The following is a 22,169-nucleotide window of genomic DNA, read 5'->3' as shown; positions in this document are numbered from 1 at the left end:
TTCATGTCTAATTGTTTCTCTTCTGCATTCTGTACCCCTTCCCTAAAGCGTGCACCCCACGATGGCGGGGACCTCGGCTGCCTCAGATTTTCACTGTAAGCCCTGTGGCTCGAACTGCCCTGTGCACGTGGTAGGGGCTCAGTGAATATTGATTGAATCAATAACCGAATGAAATGGTTTGCCACTCTTTCCCCATTGGTCTGTGAAGCAGATGAAGTGAAGGAAGGGCCTGGAGGTTACGTTTGCTTTCCTCTAGAGGGAGGCCCGTCTGGCCTTTTCCCTCTTGGTCCTTTCGTCCGACAGAATTCTGATGCTTCTTAACTGTTTATACAAAGCACTTGATGTCTCTGGTCACGAGGCTGGTAGCTAAGTGTCTTGACCATAAAATGCTCACTCACAGGAATACTTACTAATAAATTAGGTTGGACTTTATCTTGTCAGTGTAGGGCTAACCTAGCTATTTAAAATTGTTTTATTGTTACGCGAGGTTGTTAAATCTGAAAAGAATATATTTTCTGTAAAATATAGATACCTTTCAGGTAACTTGAATATAAGGTTATAACCGCAATGTTTCCTTCAACTTTGCCCTGGAATGGGAATACGGAGAGTTGATTGACGCCTGGTCCCAGCTCTGTCACGAACTTGTGCACGAGTCACTTCATTTGTGATTTCTGAGAACTGACCCATCTCAACATCTATAAAATGAAGAAATTTATGGCATAAGAAGTAGATAATTTCTAATGCTTCCCCCTGAGGAATCACCCACCACTGTTTTTTTTTTTTTTTCCCTCTCTCATTGGTAAAAGATCTGCTTCCTTTGAATGGGACTCAATACTTCTTGGGTTTTTTTGCTTTTATTTTTAAAGCTTCTATTCTTTTTTTAAATGTTCTAGGGGCGCCTGGGTGGCTCAGTCGGGTAAGCCTCCGACTTCAGCTCAGGTCACGATCTCACGGTCCGTGAGTTCAAGCCCCACGTCGGGCTCTGGGCTGATGGCTCAGAGCCTGGAGCCTGTTTCCGATTCTGTGTCTCCCTCTCTCTCTGCCCCTCCCCTGTTCATGCTCTGTCTCTCTCTGTCTCAAAAATAAATAAACGTTAAAAAAAAATTAAATGTTCTTTCACTTATTTTTAAGAGAGAGAGAGAGAACGGGAGGGCAGGGGAAGGGGGGAGAGAGAGACTCCCAAGCAAGCTCCACACTGTATCAGCACAGAGCCGGACGCGGGGCTCAATCTCATGAACCATGAGATCGTGACCCGAGCTGAAATCAAGAGTCAGATGCTTAACCGACTGAGCCACCCAAGTGCCCTGGGACTTCATATTTCTAAATACTGGCTGGCCATGTGCCCACGGAAAAGTTGGTGCTACTAAAGAATTTCCACAGGATTCCCTGAAGTGATTTGTTCCTCCTACCCTTGGCTTTTCTTCCATGAAAGTGAAGGCATAGTGTGCTAGATCGTATTAATTACTCTGCTCCACATCATCCTTCCTGTGTTGCCCGCCCCCATCCCCCGCACCGCCCCCCCTCCCCCCACCAGAGTATCATACATTCCAGCCCTGAACCGAGAATAGGTGTATGGCCTGTTTTGGTCAACGAAAGGTGAGTAGAAGGTGAATTTCTTGTAGGCAAAAGCTTGACAAAACTATGCATGGTTCATAAATGTAACCTTTTCTCTCAAGTCATATTGACTGGCAATGTTCCTGATGGAGACCGTTTTGTCCCCTTTGGCCCTGGGGTGAAGAAAATGGCAGAGAACCATAGCAGCCCCACATTGGACTTATAGCATGACTGAAAAACAAAACTTTGTTGTTGTAAGCCATTGACACTGTGGGGGCATTTGTTCCTGCAGCGTAACTGGCCCATCCTGACTGCTGCACATGCCTGGATGCTTGTGTATGCCAGTTCAAACCATCTTGGCCTTGGTTCATATTCCAGGCACTGCTAAACAAGCGCTTGTACACAGGCCTTAGCTAGCAGCACATAGGTGCAGGCTGACAGCTCGTTGGCATAAGCCCATTCTTCTTGCTTCATGTCCAGGGGCTCCTCTGGCTTTGTCATGCATTCCTGTGGGAGCTAAGAACTCACATGTATGAACAGGAAGTGCAGGGAAATGAACACCCACGAGGCAAAACCTTGACATATGGGCAAGAAACTCGGAGGGATAAATGTTTCCCTCTTTCTTCTCTTACATGCACGGTTCTGAGATGCATTTCCCAAGGCTCCTCAGAAGGTCCTGCAGGATTGAACGAACACTTCACCAAGTGGCCAACTCCATCATGCATCCTCCTTTTGGCTTTCCTTCCTTTACTTCACTTTCCCTGGCCCTTACTTCTACTCTCGGGGATCGCGTTCCCAAATAAACTGCACACACGCAAGCCTGTGTCTTAGGCTTTGTTTGGTGGGGGAGCAAGACTCCTCACCACTCAGACCTTCATTTAGTCGAACCAGTCAGAATACTGGCTACCACCAGGGTGAATTATTTAAGTAATTTAAGTAAAGGATTATACTGTGCATTGATACAAACTTGCAAAGCATAAACACTTTGTTACTCAGCCTGGAAGTTATTGTTAGATTTGCTGATCCAAAAACAAGACCTTCCCCACCCCCACCCCCCACCCCCCCCCACCCCGCCCCGATTAGTCTCTTATTATTAGTTCTCCTTCCGTCTTGGTGCCTTAACACCCAGGGCCATGATTTTTGAGAGCCAGTGATTTGTTGAATAGCATATTGTGAGGCAAATGTTCAAATATTAAAGCAAAATTGAGGTTTTGGGGTCTCCGTTGTTCTATGGTGCCTTGTTACCCATCAGCCCGGTTGCCAGTCCCCCGACAGTGAGGTGTGGGACATTTGTCTGGCATCATGGGAAACATCACCTTGTTTAGGAATTGAATTGGCCAGGTTCCCATAGCATCTTGGCTCTGTTTCCTCTTCGCCTCCTCATTAGTCTGTTCCTTAGAAATCTTAAAATCGCAGCATGATAGAACCAGAGGGTATCTTAAAATCACCTAACCAAATGCCTTATTTCATAGGTCGGAAAACAAGTCCACAGAGGTTAAAGATAATGATCCATTTGGGGGGGTTGGGGAGAAGTTGAGGGGGATGCAATCCTGCCTGTTAAGAAGATACCATTCTTTTTTTTTTTTTTTTGACATAATTAAATTCTTGATTGTGAAGCTCTTAAATGAACCATGTAAATCTAAGCACTTACAATGCAAGTGTGATTTTTAACTAAGGCTTTTCCTCCCCCCAATCTGAATGTTAAGGTGGTGGATGCATAACTAATCTTAGCTGAATCTATATTAGGAAATCAGCAAGGTGTCTGTATTTAACTTTCATGATCTGTGAATATAATGTAGTGTTAAGTAGCATGATTTTGCACATTATATCCTAAAATAAAAACAACTCCTTTAAAGTGGTAGTAAAATACAGCAATGCGAAAGGTTATTTTACATTTGGTTTCAAAGGGAATGAGAAACAGACAAGAAGTCATTCTTAAACATGATTTCAGCCGATGGATATATCTATTTTAAATACTATTTTACCGGGTGGACAAAAGTCAGTTCTTAAAATCGTGTTCCGGGTCACATAGGAGAGAAATTCCTATCAACGGAAGGGGTGGGGGAGTCCTAAAATCCCTTGTTATCCTGGTTTTGAATTTTCTGGAAAATATCCAATCCATTGAGCTTCTGTGTTTTTTGCTTGGGGAGGTTTCCATGGATCTGTATTAGTTCCATGAAATTTGGATCCATTCTATTATCTCTGGAAACAGGCATGGTTCCTGCAGAAACCACGTGGGATTATCTGTTTCTCTGTTTAACGTCTTTGCTACAGTGGTTTGGATTTCTGAAGGAGTAAACAATGAAAAATTGTAAGGCCCAACTGTGGAAGATTGTGTGAAGAGTAAAGCAGGCTATTCTGAGTTAAGACATAAAAAATGTTGGCCTTTGGCTTCTTGAAATACTGCTCTAAAAAGTCTTGCCTGGCAAATGCTAACCAATGCAAGAATGTAGGGGCCGCAAGGGTGACACTGAGGTTGGGATTCTGGGGTTTGACTTTCATTTGGTTAACCCATCTTCATTTTAATACATTTGAATGTTCCCAAGAATGTGATTTTAGCTTCTGAAGATTCTGTCCCTCTGGCAAAGTTGCTCCTAATCCAAAGAAGATGGACCCTTGGGGAATAAGAGTCGTAGAACCTGTTTGGGTACCAAACATTCTCAGTTGGATATCCACGTAAATAACCTGCTTTGCATACATTTATTTGAAGGGGTTCTTGGTCACTTTTAAAGCAGTATTTTTTTTTTCTCAATCAAAGGGCAGGAGGAAAGTAAAAAAAGTATGTATAACAGTAAAATTACTTTTTTATTAACATGCCCTGTGTGTGGGGGGGCCAGGGGTACTATGTTGTACTATGTTTTTAAAATAATTAAAGAGGTCTTTGTGCTTGAACAAGCTGAGAACTATACTCCTATGGTAGTTATGTTCTATAGGGCATGCTTCACAAAGCTAAATGAAATATTTAAAAGTTAATGGCTAGATAGTGCTTAAAGCATACACATTACTCATGATTTATTCTAATAACATTTGTGGATGACTAACTTCATGCTGCCGCACATCCATTCTGTTTTTTTCCTGAAGATGTGTCTAAGTATCTGTGCCTCCTTTGGGGGGGGGGGTTATATCACTCAGTGACTGAACGAAGAAATAGAGTTCCGTGCCTTTTATGGGGTAAGTGTTAGGAAAAAAACACCCAGACACTTATATGGGCTTACATTGTGCCCGATACTGTTCTAAATAGTCTAGAAATATTAGCCAGCTTGTTTAATGCTCCTAATAACACTCTGAGATGTAGGTACTACTGTTGTTCCCATTTTATAGATGAGAAACTGAGGCACAGGATGGTTAGATTAAGTGATTGCCCATGGCCACCCATCAGGAAGCAGTAAACCTAGGGTTTCATTTCAGATTCTGAGCCTGGATCTCTGGTGCTGCACTGCTTTCTGACGCTTCCCCCCCCCCCCCCCCCAGAGGATTTCACTTCTTTCCTGGCAGAAAGGGATAGATGGCTCTTGAGGACTACCTGGAGGGTAAGCTGGTTTGATTTCAGGTAGTGTACCCCTGTGTGTTCTCCATTCCCTATCCCTAACCCTCAACACCACACACACGCACACACACACACACACACACACACACACACACACACACACACACAGAGTCACCTGGGCTTACTCTGGAAACAATGACATTAAGCTACCTTGTACTATAACTGTGGAGTCCTTTGATCTGGGCTCTGTTCCCAAACCTTCTGGAACTATCACTTCCTAGCAGCAAGTATGTGTGGTAAAGGCGTCCGGTGTGTGATGCAACTCAGTCCTAGTTACATATTTTGCGGCTTCCGGTGACCCATTCACGTGTCTTCGGAGTTCATTTGGCCAAGGCCAGCATCTTGAGGATTCTTCGAATGCCTTTATAAATACTCTTCCTTTAAGACAATGATCCAATGGCCTCTGAGACTCTGACTGACGGCATCACAGAGTGTGGCCTTTGTGAGACACTTGAAATTGTCCCTCTTTTCCCCTGCCAACACCAGAGAAGAGGTAGAGAGATAGCAAACCGTACAGATGCCCTGGACAGTCCTTCATTCTGGCTGCCACTAAACATGCAAATATGCTTTGCAAGGAATTGCTAAAGAGGATTATGACAGTTGCCTTGCTTCCCTGCCCATTCCAATTTGGCAGGTGAGGTCAGGGCCCCGTGGAGGCCACGCTTCAGTGTTCGGGAAGCCGGGATGGGATGCCAAGAGACCACGGTTATTTTGATGCGGCAGGCTGGCTGTGTTCAGAATTGCCCAAGTGACTTCAAAAGCTCCTGTTGTGAAAGCTGGCAGGCACCGTGCCTTAGAGACGCCCCCGACCCCCTCAGACCAGCTATCGCTGCCATCTCTCTCACCAGACAGGAGAAGAAAGTCAACTCGCTTTCATGGCAGGAAGGCTCCAGACTTTCTAGTTTCTTGGGGCTGAGGCAAATAGGGAGCCAGGAGGGTAAACGCAGAGCAATTATTAGCGAGGAGCTTTTATTTCAAAGGGCAGAATTCTATTCCAGACTGAGGAGTTGGTCAGAGATTGGTGCTGATTTTGCGATATCAACTTGACCCTTGCGTCTAGAAGTGCTATAGAGCGGTGGTTCTCAAAGTGTGAGCCACAGACCTCAGGGGGTCTCTGAGACCCTTCTAGGTTCTGCAAGGTAATAGTTACTTTATAGCAACACTGTGACATTGTTCACCTTTTCGCCCCGTGGACATTTGCACCAGTTGCACAAAAGCAACAGGGAGTAAAAACGCAGGCATGTTGGTGCCGATCAAGGCAGTGACACCAGCTGTATTAGGGTTTATTGTATTCCTCACCTTTACATGCCCCAGAAAGTCATCTGCCTTAAAATGTCTTTGTGAGTAGTGGCGATTCGTATGTTTATTAAATCACAATCTCTGCGTACATTTCAAAAAAACACTCAATCTGACCAAGAGAAAACTGTTTCATGGGGGTTAGGGGCCGGGTTCCCCCAAATGATGCCACTTTGGCATATTGATTACTTTGAATTAAAGTTCCATGAGAAACAGCTGATGCAGGAAGGATGCTCTGACTGTCCTTTGTCTCTCTGAGAGCAGAAAATAAATCTCCATGTGAATGGTGGCCCCTGCTCCAGGAGGAAAGGAGTCATCCTTACCATCAGAGCTAGGGAGTTCAAGGCCAAGAGCCTTTGTAAACAAACCTTGATATTTCTTTACTAAGTTACTACCCTAAGCCTCAACTTCTTTGCCTTGTCAATTCTTTACGCATTTATTGTTTCTTTGCCAAAAAGGTATAAGACCTGCCTGTTTTTGTCACTTCTTTGGGTCTCATATCTTTGGGGCCTTCATGCACACAATATTATCTTTATTTATTTTTTAATATAACGTATTGTCAAATTGGCTTCTGTACGATATTAAATTTGTTTTTCTCTTTTTAGTCTCTCTTTTATTATGGGGTGGGGGGGTGAGTTCAGCCAAGAACCTAGAGGGTAGGGAGCAATTTATTTTCTTTCTCCTACATACCCATAAAGACTTCCTTTGCAAATGGAAGTGTGTGTGAACCTTGACTCTGCAAACCAAGTCTCTTCTTGTTTGAGTTACCTGCTGAATTGGCTGCTTTATTCGTGGAACATCACTTTCAGTTGAAAGAGTGACTGAGAAACAAACTGTGGTTATTTAGACTTGGGTGTTTAGCAGATAACTTTTTGGGTTTTTTTGTTTTTTGTATTTTGGTTTTTTTTTTAGCAGATAACTTTTTGAACGTGAGTGACGGATATTTATGGTTAATGCTAAAATCTGAATATTCAAATAAAAGTACATTTTGGAAAACTTACATCTGTCACAGTGAGATTGACAATTTTCCCATGTCGAAGGCTTTTTTGATGAAATGGGCAGTGACATTAACAAATACATTACTTTTTTGATATCGAATAATGATGTGTATTGTTTGGAAGAGCTGCATAACCCATGAATCCACCAGTTTCCAAATGACCAATGCATGATGTTACCAAGTCATATATGGAAAGAGGTCCATTAGTAGAAAACAGACCAGGGGTGTCTGGGTGGCTCAGTCGGTTAAGCATCCTACGTCAGCTCAGGTCATGATCTCACAGCCTATGGGTTCAAGCCCTGCTTCAGGCTCTGTGCTGATGGCTCACAGCCTGGAGCCTGCTTCAGATTGTGTCTCCCTCTCTCTCTGCCTCTTCCCTGCTCGCACTCTGTCTCTCTCTCTCAAAAGTAAATAAACATAAAATTTTTTGAAAATAAAAAATAAAACTATGAAAATAATTTTCCTTTTTATTTTTTTTTAGTGTTTTTCTAATGACATATCTGTGTGAGGCTAGATTTTGTTTAGATACTTCACCTAAGATAACATATTGTCACAGATCAAATGTGGATGAGGTGAGAATCCAGTAGTCTGTCGAACCAGCCATTAAATAAATATCCAAAAATGAAAATTAACGCCATGCTTCTTAATTTGGGGGGAAAATGGTTTTTTTCATAAAAATCCTACTTAGGTTAACATGTAATGCATTTACTATTTTTATTTTTAAATGAATTAAATATTTCAAACATTGCTCAGTTGTGATTTCAAATAGTGTAAATATCAATAGTTATAACCCACATAAACAAAAGCTCTTTGGGATCCTCAATGTTTTTTTTTGTTTTTTTTTTTTTTTTAATACAAATGGATCCTGGAACCAAATGTTTGGTGACTGCTAATAGAGAATTGCAGTGTTTTCCAGCTGGAGCGTTCTGAGCTGTCAGAGAAATCAAAAAAAAGTTTTCCAGGTTGGGAATAGTGACTGTTTCATTATAGACCTTTAAGTGTATTTTGTAATGAAAATATTGAAAATTATTTAAATATTGTCCTCTTTAAAATGAAAACCTCATAGAGCTCACATATGCTTACCTTGCACATTAAATTCTCATTCATCAATAACTGATATTAAAACAGAAAAATATGGGCAATTATGTGCAATTTTAACTCATTGGAAATCAAAGTTGCCACATACATGGTTTGTTATCTGTAGAAAAATGCTTGCAAATAGCCACTGAACCCTTCTCTTGTCCTGCAATTTAAAGCAAATCATAAATATTCAAACAAATAATAAACCAGTGGACATTAAGCAAAAGAAAAGCAGTAATTTCAAATTCTGATTATTTTCTATTTTTGATGCTGTAGCAAGTGGTTAAATCTCAGTCGGCTTTTTAATATACACGGAGTTCATGTATAAACACAGTGTATCGTCTTTAATGTATTTTTCATAAGTCGCATTTTTCTTATATAATTAATTTAAATAGTTTGCATCATTTATTTAATGTGAAGAAGCAAAATTTCCCTTATATATTATGAATGACATTGCATATAATATCTAAGTAAGCATTATGCTCAGCATTTAATATTCTGAATAAAAATACCGTTTGCCTAAAATCACATTTGCATGTACTGCCTAAAACAATGAAGTGATTAAAAATATTCCTAAAAGCATTTGAGAAATTATATCTTTCTGTGAGATGGCTCTGTATTAGTTTCCGAGGCCCTCTATGACAAAGTGACAAAAGCTGAGTGGCTTAAACCCATGGAAATTTATTCTCTCACGGTTCTGGAATCCAGAAGTCCAACATCAGGTCTTGGGGGAGAGGGCGTGCTCCCCCCAAAGCCTCCAGGAGAGAATCCTTCCTCACTCCTTCCGGCATCAGGCGACTCCTGGCATCACCTGGCTTATGGCTGCCTCTCTCTCTGTCCTCTGCCTCTGTCTTCACATGGGCTTCTCCTCTGTGTATGTCTCTCTGTGTACTGTTCTCCTCTTACAAGCACACCAGTGACTGGATTTAGGATTAGGGTGAGCCCTAAATCCAGGATGATTTTATCTTGAGATCCTGAACCTTCTGCAAAGGCCGTATCTCTAAGTTCACATTCTAAGTGATAGGCACTTTGGGGAACACCATTTATTATACATTCCCAATCACAAACGATGGGGTGGAGACCTCCTTAGGGCACCTGGGTGGCTCAGTCAGTTGAGCATGCGACTTTGGCTCAGGTCGTGATTCTATGGTTCATGGCTTCGAGCCCCGCGTCGGGCTCTGTGCTGACAGCTCAGAGCCTGGAGCCTGCTTTGGATTCTATGTCACCCTCTGTCTCTGCCTCTCCCCTGCTCACACCCTGTCTCTCTCTGTCTCACAAAAAATGAATAAAAATGTTAAAAAATTCAAAAAATGATAGGGTGCAGACGTCCTTTTATAAGAGGAGGCTCTGCTGTTGGACAGACCCCCTCTGCCACTGATTAGCACTTTAACCCAACCAGATTACCTACACTTCAAAGCCTCAGATTCCTCATCTATAAAACTGGGTCTGTGATAGGCATCACATTGGCTTCTGGTGACAAGTGATGGAGATTTCGCGTAAATACACGATGTTCTCAGCACAGTGCCTGGCACAGGGGAAGGTCACTTAATAAATATTAGCAGTTGTTTACTGTTGCTAGGATAGGCAGGTAATAATAATTACAGTATTCACTGTAAACATACCATTAAGGGCAATCATATTGATGATAATCATAGTAAGAGTTAGCAGATTAGTGCTAATGGTGTCTTCAGAGACCATTAGTACATAATAATGGATGATTTTACAGTGACTAGGTAGATGAGAGAGAGAGAGAGAGAGAGGAGAACCCTTCAGTGGGCAGCCTTGAGTCTGGTTAGAGACAAACATTCCTGCAGACTGAGTCTGTGTTCTCCAAGATTCGTAGGTTGAAACCTAATGCCTAGAATGGTATTTGGAGGTGGGGCCTTTGGGAGGTGATTGGGTCGTGAGGATGAGGCATTGGTGACGGGGTCGGCGCCTTTATAAAAGGTCCCCCAGAAAGCTCCCTCACCCCTTCAGCGAGAAGATGGTGTCTGTGAACCAAGAAGAGAGCCTTCACCACCGAATCTGTAGGCCCCTTGAGGTTGGCCTTCCCAGCCTTTGTTGTTTATAAACCACCCAGTCTCTGGTATTCTGTTGTATCAGCCCGAATGGACTAAGAGGGTCATCAACAGGACCCACCAGGTATGTTTTAAGAGCTGCCCTGGGGGACAGAACACTGGTATTTAGCACTCCAGCATGTATCATTATTTTTGTTCAGGGTTTGTATCGCTCATTTCTAGGCCTGTGCCTTGATCATGACTTTGGGTGGTATTTGGAGACCTTGAAGCCCATTTTTCTATAATCCCATTAGTCCAGTCCAGCTCAGTCCACCCTGCTGCCGCTGTCATGCTGAGCTCCTGCCACTGTTCCCTCGGTGGCGGTTTCAGATTCCTCCCCTCTCCTTAAAACCCTGCCCTTGCCCCTCGCACCTCCCTTCTCCCCTGCAGATAGCCTTGGCTTGGTCCTCACTGAGAGCTAGCACCCCGATGCACGTGAGCTCCATCCATTTCTGTCCTTCGTGGGCACAATATCCGTATCTTATTCCAATAAGAATTAAGAATATTCTTATTCTTGCCCATTTGTTCTTTTCCTCTATTTCTGATGAGGAATTACCCCTCTCCCCTCTAAAACGAATCCCTCCCCTGGATATCTGCTCCTGTCCCAAGTAATAATTACGATCCATAATTATCCCTTTGTTTTCTGGCGTTTGGTCTCCCTCCATGGAATCCTTCCATTCAGTCTGTAAATATGTCCAAGCTCCATCTTGGTTCTTAAAACCACTGTCCCCTCCAGCTACCATTTTCCTCAGCTTGACTATCCAACTTCTTCAAAGTGCGCTGACCTAGCCCCAGCTTCATGTTGTGACAGCTATTAATTATTATAAAATTATTGAAAGAACAATACGGAATTCCCAGTAGCTAATCCTGATAATATCTTCCTGGTACAGGTAAGATGTGGCTCTGACCCCGGTCAGTGAGGAGGTTGGGGCCTTGGAACCTGGTCTCCTGGAGCTTTCAGACCACAACTCTACGGGTTCTCAATGTGTGGGCGTTTAGCACATCCAGAATATTCGGTGAGGAGTGTAACAAAGTGCTTTTAAGAAATCGGGAATTTACGTAGCTGTTCTGTTGGAAAAATGGTCAAATCGGTAGATGCCCCGAGGGTAGTGTAAACAAAGACACTTTTGTCCTTTAACCTCTGCATTTGTTGCTGAGAGTTTTCTGAATAATGAGCAGGTAAGAACATTTCCAGCCTCTCCAGTATGTTTTCCATTTGCCGAAAAACCGGCGGATAAGTCCTGCGTGAAGTTTAGAACCCGTGGGAGTCAAGAGGAGGTAGTGAGAGGCAGCGCGGTTTCTTACATCCAACTTGAGTTTTTCCCCGGGAATAGATGGCGAAGGAGTAGTTAGCGAGGAAGCACCACAGGTGAAGACAGGTGGGACAGTGGCGCAGAACAGTTTGCAGAGCATTTGGGTGTTTGTGTTTATTTTTTATTTTTTTTTTAATTTTTAAATTTTATTTATTTTTGAGACAGAGAGAGACAGAGTATGAGCAGGGGAGGGGCAGAGAGAGAGAGGGAGACACAGAATCCAAAGGAGGCTCCAGGCTCTGAGCTGTCAGCACAGAGCCCAATGTGGGGCTCGAACCCACGGATTGTGAGATGATGACCTGAGCCGAAGTCGGACACCCAACCGACTGAGCCACCCAGGAGCCCCATTGGGTGTTTGTGTTTAAAGTCAAAAAAAGAAAATATACGTAGGTCACTCCGAAGTCAGTTATTTTTCTTTTTTTTTAGTCTGTAGAATCCCCTGGGAAATCTAGCAGCGAAAGGACATGTATGCCAGCTAATTATGTGACGTTAAGTATGCATCCTCCAGCTTCCTGGGGTCTGGGAGGCAGCCTTGGCCTTTCCTAGTGCAGCAGCTGAGGGGACCCAGGCCTTTCAAGGAACGGAAAGGTGACCATCACGATGCATGCTGGTGGAGTGGACATATACTGAAAATGTTTTCTCTGTTGGAAATAGATACTCTCAGTTGACTGCCGGACTAATATTTTCCAGTAGGAACTTAGCTTACTGAGGAATGATTTGTAAACGTTACACTGTGGGGGATCCCATCGGTCAGCGATAGTCGTGTGTGTGACGTTATATGTATGCTTCCACTGGAGACATAAAGAGAATGAAATGTGGTTTCTGCCCTTGGAGAAGTTAACAGTTGAAACAAAGCTGAAGGGGCTCCTGGGTGGCTCCGTCGGTTAAGCGTCTGACTTCGGTTCAGGTCTTGATCTCATGGTTCATGAGTTCGAGCCCCGCATTGGGATCTCTGCTGACAGCTCGGAGCCCGGAGTCTGCTTTGGATTCTGTGTCTCCCTCTCTCTCTGCCCCTCCCCGCTCATATTCCCTCTCTCTCTCTCTCAAAACTAAATAAACATTAAAAAAAATAATAAAAAAACAAAAACAAGCTGTATTTAAGCCCCGTCTCTCTAAGCAAATTCCAACCATCGTTCCGTTCCATAACGATAGGCATTGTGATGTGACTGAATGTTGGTAAACTTAGCTTGAGAAAGTCATGAGGTAAAAAAAGCTTTTATCTTGTCACCGGACCACCAGACCACATTCAGCTCTGTGCCCCTTGTGTCATCCAGAAGGAGAGAACGTGGCATTTGTACCATCAATCTTAACTTTTTCCTGAGACTGTTTTCCCCACCCCCATTGTAAGGAAACTGCATGGGCTATTAATATTCACTCTCTAGTTTTATGTCTTTATCCCAGCACCCAAATGTGGATATTTTCTGCCTGTTGGCTCTATATCTGCAGTGGAGTTATAGCCTCTAGAATAATAACACAACAGAGAAGTAACTTCTAAATCGGGCACCCTCCGTGTAACTCTGATTGCCTTTAATTAGGGGGGTAAATCACACGCTAAAAAGAGTAACAGACTTGAAATCACTTAAAAATCAGAATAATCAACCGAGAAAAAAATGTAGTCTCATAAATCTAATTTTTAACTACAGCACAATAGTTTCTTTATTCATTAAATAACTTTTGCCGCCCCTCCCTGTTTCTCGGATTGGAACTCTAACGTCGATTAGGAGAATTGCCAAATATCTGTGAAGTGAAAGACTTTCCCTCCGCCCCTCCCACTCCCCATAATAGCCTAGAACATATAAAACTGAAGAGTCACCCTTCAGCCCAAGAATTAGGTTTGTGTGGCCATAATTATTATTGAGAGTGATTTCAAAGGCAGATTAGGGGAGAATTAGGCCAGCTGGGGAAGAACCCTTTTTTCTTTCCTTTTCTTTTCTTTTCTTTTCTTTTTTCTTTTCTTTTCTTTTCTTTCTTTTTTCTCTTCTCTTCTCTTCTCTTCTCTTCTCTTCTCTTCTCTTCTCTTCTCTTCTCTTCTCTTCTTTTCTCTTCTTTTCTAGCAGTGTTTCCCTAGAAATAGATATAATTTGGCACATTACAAACTACTGCATTCATGTTTCATAAACTCCACCTTTAAAAATAGCAACACTTCAGGAGCATTGATAGCACCAGAAATACAGCCTGCTATTTATTGTTCCAAGGCTTGGCTTTTCATGGTTTTTGAGAAAGGACCAGATTTGAAGCAATGCCATGCATGATTTTTTTTGTCAACCTAATATCCAAAGAAGCCTATAAATACATATAAACAGATTATTATTTCTCTCGGAGTGAAGAAAGAGCTTCTTTCTTGGTAGGCATCTGCCAGATAATTTAGGGGGGAAAGGAAATATGAAAAACGTGTGGTGGGGAGAGCAGCCGTGCGAGATAAGGCTGGACTGGCGGTGCCCAGAAGACTCCTTTCCAGCAGGTATCCCCTGCAAGCCGGGCAGAATTTTCAAAATCTGTTCGCTCCTATTCCACACGAAGAGTGGGCTCTATCAGGAGCCGGATCAGGGACGTCACGGTGCATGTCAGCTGCCAGAACGTGAAGCCGCGTTTGTAACAGAGAAATTAGTGACGTTTCCTTGCAATCATGAACCAACATGTGCTGGGCTCATTACAGCTCTCTGCGACTGCTCACATCTTGAAACTCTCCATTGACCCAACTGCGGAAATCCTGTTTGTCTGCCTCCTGCTTTCTCCCCCAAAGAACAATAAATAAACAAGCAAGCAAGTAAGTAAGTAAATAAATAAATAAATAAATAAAACAAAGCAAATTGCAAGGCTGGGCTTGTTTAATGAATGTGATTTGTTTTTGTTGAAGCAAAGGCACACACGAGGTTTCAGAGGCTGTCAGCTCGGTGCTGGGTTTGTGAATGACTTCACGCCCCACGTCTTTAAGGGGTTTAATAATATGGAAGGTGTCTGCATTTGCTGGTGATAACCTGTCCAAAGGCATTTTCCTTACTTTCGTAGGTTCCTAGAATAAAAATGACTTTTCAAGGTAGGTGAGGCCATCTTTCTGACTTCAGACGGAACTATATCTAGCTTGGGCAGACATCAGAGACTCTTTCGTTGTAGGAAGAATGTCCTCACCATGGGTGTTGCCTTATCCCTCCCTTTGTGACTCTGCCGGATCCTAGCTGGGGTCTTCCTGCCATCTGAGAAATGCCTGACGCCTAACGCTATAACCTGAAGCTCTTTCTTCTGCCTTTTCTGTTTGAAATGCAGTCTCTTGCACTGCATAGGCAAGACAGTTTTTGGTGGAATGCCTTTCCATTCATTCACCTATGACAACGTTACACCAAACAGTCTTGCCGTCTTTATATTAGGGTGACTACCCTCCTCTACGGAACTTCCCCCTGTTCCCCCCCCCGCCCACCCCACCGCCCTGCAAAAATAGTTTGTCAAGATAGATTGAACATGATTTTTCCACAGTTCCTAGCAGGAAGTGATCTTAATAGAGGCGCTGGCTTAGATGTGAATTTATTGGAGTGACTGTTTGAATATGTAAATTAGTAGTATGATATTATTACTTAGTAATATAGAAAAAAAAAAGGGGCCTGGAAAGAGCTTGATTCCCCGGAGAAAGAAACTTTCTGAGCACGGATAGTAATACTTGCTCTCCATTTAGATGCAGTTGGTGGATGATATTACCCACGCTAATTAATAATGACATATTAGTTAACATATTGCCATCAGCAGGTGGCTATTTGAGCAGGGGTGAAAATGGCACATGCTAAAACAAATTGTTGTGCCCTAGAGAAATGTGCAGAATTATTCTTTAAAAGAGTCTTTTAGTGATGTCTAGAATACATTTTTTTTTTGGCACTTAACACAGCTCTTTTAAGAGCTAAAACGAGGGGTGAGGCTGGAGAGGTGGAGACTAGAAAGGCAAAACAAAAGACCGCACAACTGATTCAACCTTTTTCAAAAGCTGTTCCAATTAGAAAACAAAATGAAACAAGTTAACAGTCGAATCCAAGCGGCACGGTCTGCCTGTCACATCAGACGTCGCGTTGGAAGACTCATGTGCCCTCATTCTTCCCCTCTGCACTCTCTTTCTTCCTCCCCTGAATGTATTCTAGATCCATCAGGGGATTTGGGGCATGCGGCGACATATGGGCAGGAAGCCATAATCTGTCGCTGGCTTTCGGTTTCTGAGGACTCTCTGTGACAAAGAAGGGGTTAAAACTGTCAACGCCTATCACAGCTCGGTGATAATTAGTGTAACAGCAATCCCAGAACGTCGGCACAGATGACCGCACGACAGCAGGCAATTTCTACGAGAGGGGGCTGCTTCCTAAGAAATCCTTCTCCATCTCTTTCCAGCTCGTGTACGACTACGCTTTTGAAATGCCTACGTGAAAAAGTGACTGTGTGTGCCTACAAACGATTCTAAGGATGACTGTGAATCTTTTTTCTATTTCAGAAGGTGCATTTTGAGTTAGCAGTTGCAGGTACAAGTTGAATAGATATGTGCCCTCTGAGCCCGAGATTGGTGGCCTTTAGAATGTCTCCAAGTGTTGCTGTTACTTCTGCTACTAAGGACGCTCCCGCGTAGTAGGGAGCGAGGTGACGTCAGGAGACAAACTGTTGCAAGATATGCTTTCATTCATTCATTCATTTATTTATTTATTTATTTTGCTTTACTTGCCTGTTCTTACAAGAACCATAAAAGGGGGGAAAAAAGAACAATGTTTTTAAACAAGACAAATAAGACTTGGACCTGAAAAAAATTACATTTTTCATTTAGTAGCTTCAAGGAGAAAATTGATAGGTTAAAAAAAACCCAGAGACTTAAAGCTGTTTTTTCAGGGGCACCTGGGGGGCTCAGTAAGTTAAGCGTCCAACTTCAGCTCAGGTCATGGTCTCATGGTTCGTGAGTTTGAGCCCTGCGTCGGGCTTTGTGCTGACAGCTCAGAGCCTGGAGTCAGCTTCAGATTCTGTGTCTCCCTCTGTCTGCCCCTCCCCCACTTACTTTCTCTCTCTCTCTCTCTCTCTCTCTCTCTCTCTCAAAAAGTAAACATTAAAAAAAAAAAACTATTGTTTTAAAAGTCCATTTGATAAGCAGAAAGGACAATTGTGACTTAAACATAGGAGCAGCAGTCGGTACAGCATGTGACTCTTGAGCTCAGGGTCGTGAGTTCGAGTCCCACACTGGGTGTGGAGTTTACTTAAAAGAAAACTAGGAGCAGAAATCCATGATGGACTAGGGGAAGAATGGGTAAAGGAGAACCTAAATAACCCCGATATGTTCAAATCCACAGGTCCCCATGGCCGGCATCCTAGAGTACTTAATGAATTGGCCGAAGTCATCACAGAACCGCTAGATATCATTTTTGAGAACTCGTGGAGGACTGATGAGGTGCCTTGAAGACTCGAAAAGGGCATATTTAGAACCTTCTTTCAAAAAAGGGACATGGATGATGACCCTGGAAATACTCATCAGCTTAACTTTTTGCTTGGAAAAATTCTGGAATAATCAACTTAGTATACTGGGTAACTAACTTACAACAGCTAGAAATGAGGCAGTGAAACATCACATAAAGAAGAACTCAGTTCAGTTTTGAGATAAGGTCTTGTGCATACTTTGGGAACTCTCCTGTCCGTTGTCTGAATTCTTGGGGGGAAATAAATGAGGTTGGCTGAGGCATTTGGGTGATAACTGATTGTAAGTGTAATATAAGACACAGAGCAGGTTTCTGGCATTAGCTCGCCATTACGTCGTTTCCACATTAGCCTTTAACTTGAGAATTAGGAGCTTTCATTTTATATTTTAACATACATCTTCTTCTCACTTCATATAGGACCATGTTTTCTTGGGTTGAGATTTTTTTTTTATAGAATTCAATATAGAATAGTTTGGTGATGGAATTCTTATTTTAAGGTGCTTTTTATAGTCATTTCATATATAGGTAGAATCATAAAGCTGATGAATTAAGGAACATCACCCAGGGAAGACCAATTTTTCTAACTTCTCATTTTAAATTTAACCTGGCTGAAGTTTAGACCAGTAACAGTGTCTTGCCATCCCAGAAGCCCGGCTAGAGCCAGCTCTGTAACTTGATAGCTAGTTTCCCTCACTCCCTGGGGGCTGCCAAGGCCAGTGTTGTGTCCAATCCCACCTCACTCCCCAAGTTTCTGATGTCAGGCCTGTGGGGGGCAGGGAGGTAGACCTAACCACTGGCCGCATAACCACAGCCAGAAAGGAGAGTAGAAGGAAGTAGGGGAAGGAAATGAAGACAAATCTGGAAATTCCTGATTCTTACTTTTCTTGCCTTTGGATGTCAGTAGTTTTATTTCCTGCTTAGAAAACACAGCCATGGTGATGGGATCAAAAATAATTGAAAGGAAGTTATCAAAGAAGACACAGATACACAGCAGGCTCCCAGGTCAGGCAGCTTCTGAGAGCCCCTGAGCAGTCCTGCATTACAGAATCTTTCCCACACTACTTGGAAATAGACGCGATATGTAAGTTTACGTAGCATTGTGATTCTTTAGGAGACTCTCAAAGGAAAAGCAATTAACATTCATTTTCTTCCTGGTGCATACTGGTCCCTAGGTGAGCAGTTAAGGTCTCCAAGGGCATTTTTATCACAGTACTGCTTTAAAAATCTAAGGTTTACATAGTTTATCTACTTCTAGAGATTAATTTAGACACTGTAAAATCAGTCTCAAATGCAACGCAAGGAGATTAAGCTCAAAAGCATGTATAAATTGTCCTTTAAACTCTATGCTGCTTGCAGATAAGTAAGGATCATACTCCAGTCAACCTTTTCGTCATTTTTTCTAAGGGAACCAGAGTCTTTAAAATTTCCAAGCTAGATTTTGTTTTGTTTTGTTTTGTTTTGTTTTGTTTTGTTTTAAGGAGTGGGAGGTCTGTATAGATTACAGATATAATTTATTGTGATAACAAATGGCTTCCTCTTCACGACCTCATTTCCAGGTGCAGCATCGGTGGTAGATTTATTTCACAGATGTACATTTACATGCATTTTTTGACCTGTTGCTAGAAAGGACCCAATTTCTGAAAATTCTGCTCACCATGGGCATTATGATACAATCTATGGCAACCGGAAAAAAAAAAAAGGTGGGGGGGACTCTGGTCATTTAAAGTTTTATTTTCTATTTGTGTTATGTCTAACTTCAGTTATCTTGCTACATTTAAATCTCTTTGTGTCTGCTGTTGGAATCTGAAAATAATGATTCTCTACCTAAATCAAGAGTCACAATCTAGAATGGTTAACTAGCCAATGGACTTGTAAGACTTCTTACCTAAAGCCAGAGAAAGAAAACTTTAAGTAGAGAAGTATTAAAGGCAGCTCATTAATTCTTTTGCATTAAATGAAGATCAGGTAAGCATTAAAATATAAGAGAAAGGAAGGAGTCTTACCATGAATTATACCTGGAGATAATTACTCTTAGGATGAATAATTATTTCGTAGCATTTTCCCTTTTATCTAACATTTATGATATCTTTAATATTTTAAGATTAGGTAAGTAAGGGACAGATATGTTAACAGAACTACAGGAGTACCTTGATTTGTATTTCCTAGAACATCAAAAGATATTAGAGACTTTTCTTTCATAATATTGAGGATATTATGAATTTGGAGGATTATAGCAAAATTCCTGTTCAGTTCATCTTACAACAAAATTTTGTGGGGTGAGGAATCAGCCTTTTCTTGACTTAGGTAATGTATAATGTGAAGGGCTCCCTCCCACTACAGGAATTTAAGCAAATTAGAACAGCTGTACTCAAGCAGTTTCTTAGTCCGGAGAAGTTTACAGCATCTTGTGTTGTGAAATCAACAACAAAAACAGTAAGCCTTGAGTTTTTACTTTGGAGCTCCTTGGCTCTTAGTTCAAATTTTGGAATCATGCCGATTGCCTTTTCAGGTGGTGAATCAATTTAGAACATAAACTATAGTGTAGCATGGGGAATGGTCTTGAACGATTATTGAACTCATCAACAGATTTTTATCCTTGTCCATCAAATAGGAAAAATAAATACCTTCCATAATTCCTAAGAGGCTTATTCGCATTCTGCACCAAACATCCACAGAGTTCCTGGCCCAGTGCTTGACAAATAGGTACTGAGTGCCTTCCTCTCTTCCATTTGTTACTCTGTGATTTCCTCTTATATGAAAGAAATTACCTTAAAACTGACTAGAAAACTCCAGCATAAATTGACATGTCCTTATTACTGCCTTAGACCCACTGAACAAGGCCCCTTTGCTTTCTTTTAGAAAGGATAGAAAGGTTACAGTGGCCACTCACAGTAGGAATTCAGTAAATGTTTATTGATTGAATGAAAAGAATGTGATTTTTTAAAAACAGTGAGCAAATGTGTAAGGCCAGCACTTTTCAAGGCTGAGGAAATAGTCCCATAGACACATAGGAAGGTATTTCTTCAACTTTCTTCTTTTTTTACAGCTTTAGATTTATAAATTTGGTGTGTAGGTTAGTGAGTAGTGTATCTGATTTTGTGACTGTGATTTACAAATTAGGAGTGCAAATGGGCATTTCCCCGTAGATTCTTCTGGGATAAATCCACAAGGTACCTGGCAGATGATGGCAGATCAACAAACTTTTCTATGTGAAGAGAAACCAGATGTACCAGTGACTAGGAAGCACCCGCCAGAAAACTGAGCTGAGCCTATCTGGATTATTCTCTGGAATGAGCCTGACTGCTGTAAACAGGTTCCTTGCCTGGGCATTGAAGAATAACAAAAAGAGAGGTTAAAGAAAATTACATTTTTAGACAAAATATTTGGTTTATATAAATTCTTACATGTAATATTAAATTAGGTATCAAAACATCAGGGTCAGGCAGGTAGAAGGTTTCTGAGTTTCAAAGTAAAATAGGGAATAAACAATAGAATATTATATCCAGAGACATATACAGGAAATGAGCAAGAGCCTGACCTTAAATTGCCAGTTCTCTGTTCAGACCAGGGGCCAAGTAATAGGCAATGCTTAGAAGTCAGTTGACAACTTGTGCTTTGACCAAAGCATCTTTAATAACAGATGCTGTATTAAACAAACTAAGTAGTACAGCACAGAGCCAATCAAATCAGCTAGGTTTTCTCTTTCTGAAGTTTCTAGATTCTTCGCAATCTCAGTGGTCATCGGTTAGATATTCCTACATCAGATGTTTTACACTATCGGATTCTTTGATTAGAAAATTGTCGTTAACATCATATTATTAACCTCTAAGGATATAAAATCAAATTTCTATTCCATGAAATGGAATATCTGTGACAGATATTTCCATGAAAGGTACACATAAAAAACAAAACAAAACAAAACAGGAGTAGTTCAGAAAAATGAATAATATACATTTTTATTTTTAATTATCAACTTTGATGTTTTTCTTTCAATTTTTTAAATTCCTGGAAATGAAGTTTTATTTTTTATTGTCGTTGTTGTTAAAAGATAACTTTTAGACGAAAATGGGAGTTTAAATTCCACATTAGGAGCTGGTGGGTTTTTTGTTTTTTTGGGTTTTTTTTTTCTTTTTGACAATTTGACCAAAATTTCTTTCACTGATACAAAAGGAAGGACATCCACTTGTCAACATTAAGATGAGAAGTGTCTTCTATAGATGTATTCTGTATCATGCCCTTTGTCAGATGAATTTCTCTTTATTCCAACAATAAAATGCTGACTTGAACATCTTCAGGGCAAAGTGGTGTGTTAATTGGGGCAAATGGTAGAAATTCTATTGCAGTTGTTGCCCTGGTCTCTAAGACTGACAATATTCTGAGATACTTTTTGGGTTACTACAGCCATTACTCATTGAGAAGTTCTGCCCATCCAGAAATGCGTGCATAGGTCCAAATAATCAACGTGTACATCTACATAGCTGAGCATAGATTCATTCTAAATAAAAGCTGCAGTTTGGTTTTTACAAATGTAATTGCAACTGACACCTTTTTTCCCCTTTCATTAATTGTCTTTAAAACGGATTATATGAGAAGGCTCTATTAAAAGCTTAATTGGAACAGCATCATGAACTGTGGATTGTGTGCCCGTGCAGCGCTGTGATTTGCAAACATATGTCCGCTCTTCAATAAATGTTATGGCTTTCACAGCGGTTCCGCCTTGGCCTCTTTTGTAATCGTTTACATTTCGGTGAATGGCGTAGAGTTTGTGTGTTGTTTAAATTGACGATATATAAATGTTTACAGTAATGTAGCATTATGGGTAGCATGGGAAATCAGAGTTCCAACTTGAAAGACAGGAGAAAGCCAGGCTCCCCACACACCATGCAAAATGCAAATAAA

The 22,169-nt window shown here is 41.5% G+C and overlaps 1 protein-coding gene across 2 annotated transcripts in view; it reads left to right on the top strand.

Moving 5' to 3' along the window:
* LOC106965852 (sterile alpha motif domain-containing protein 5) overlaps positions 1-22,169 on the top strand; it is a 949,459-nt gene that overhangs the window by 35,019 nt on the left and 892,271 nt on the right. Inside the window, exon 2 of one of the 2 annotated variants that reach the window (XM_027056682.2) lies at positions 17,148-21,892. The exons of the other annotated variant lie outside the window; for it this stretch is intronic. Within the exon in view, the coding sequence (XP_026912483.1) occupies positions 17,148-17,210 (63 nt within the window). The 3' untranslated portion in view covers positions 17,211-21,892. Of the gene's footprint in view, positions 1-17,147; positions 21,893-22,169 lie in introns of those variants that run through there. 2 annotated transcript variants of the gene reach the window in all.

This window comes from Acinonyx jubatus, chromosome B2 (assembly GCF_027475565.1).
Source record: "Acinonyx jubatus isolate Ajub_Pintada_27869175 chromosome B2, VMU_Ajub_asm_v1.0, whole genome shotgun sequence".
NCBI lineage: Eukaryota > Metazoa > Chordata > Mammalia > Carnivora > Felidae > Acinonyx > Acinonyx jubatus.
The sequence above is the reverse complement of the archived record's forward strand: the minus strand, read 5'-3'. Positions and strand labels throughout refer to the sequence as shown.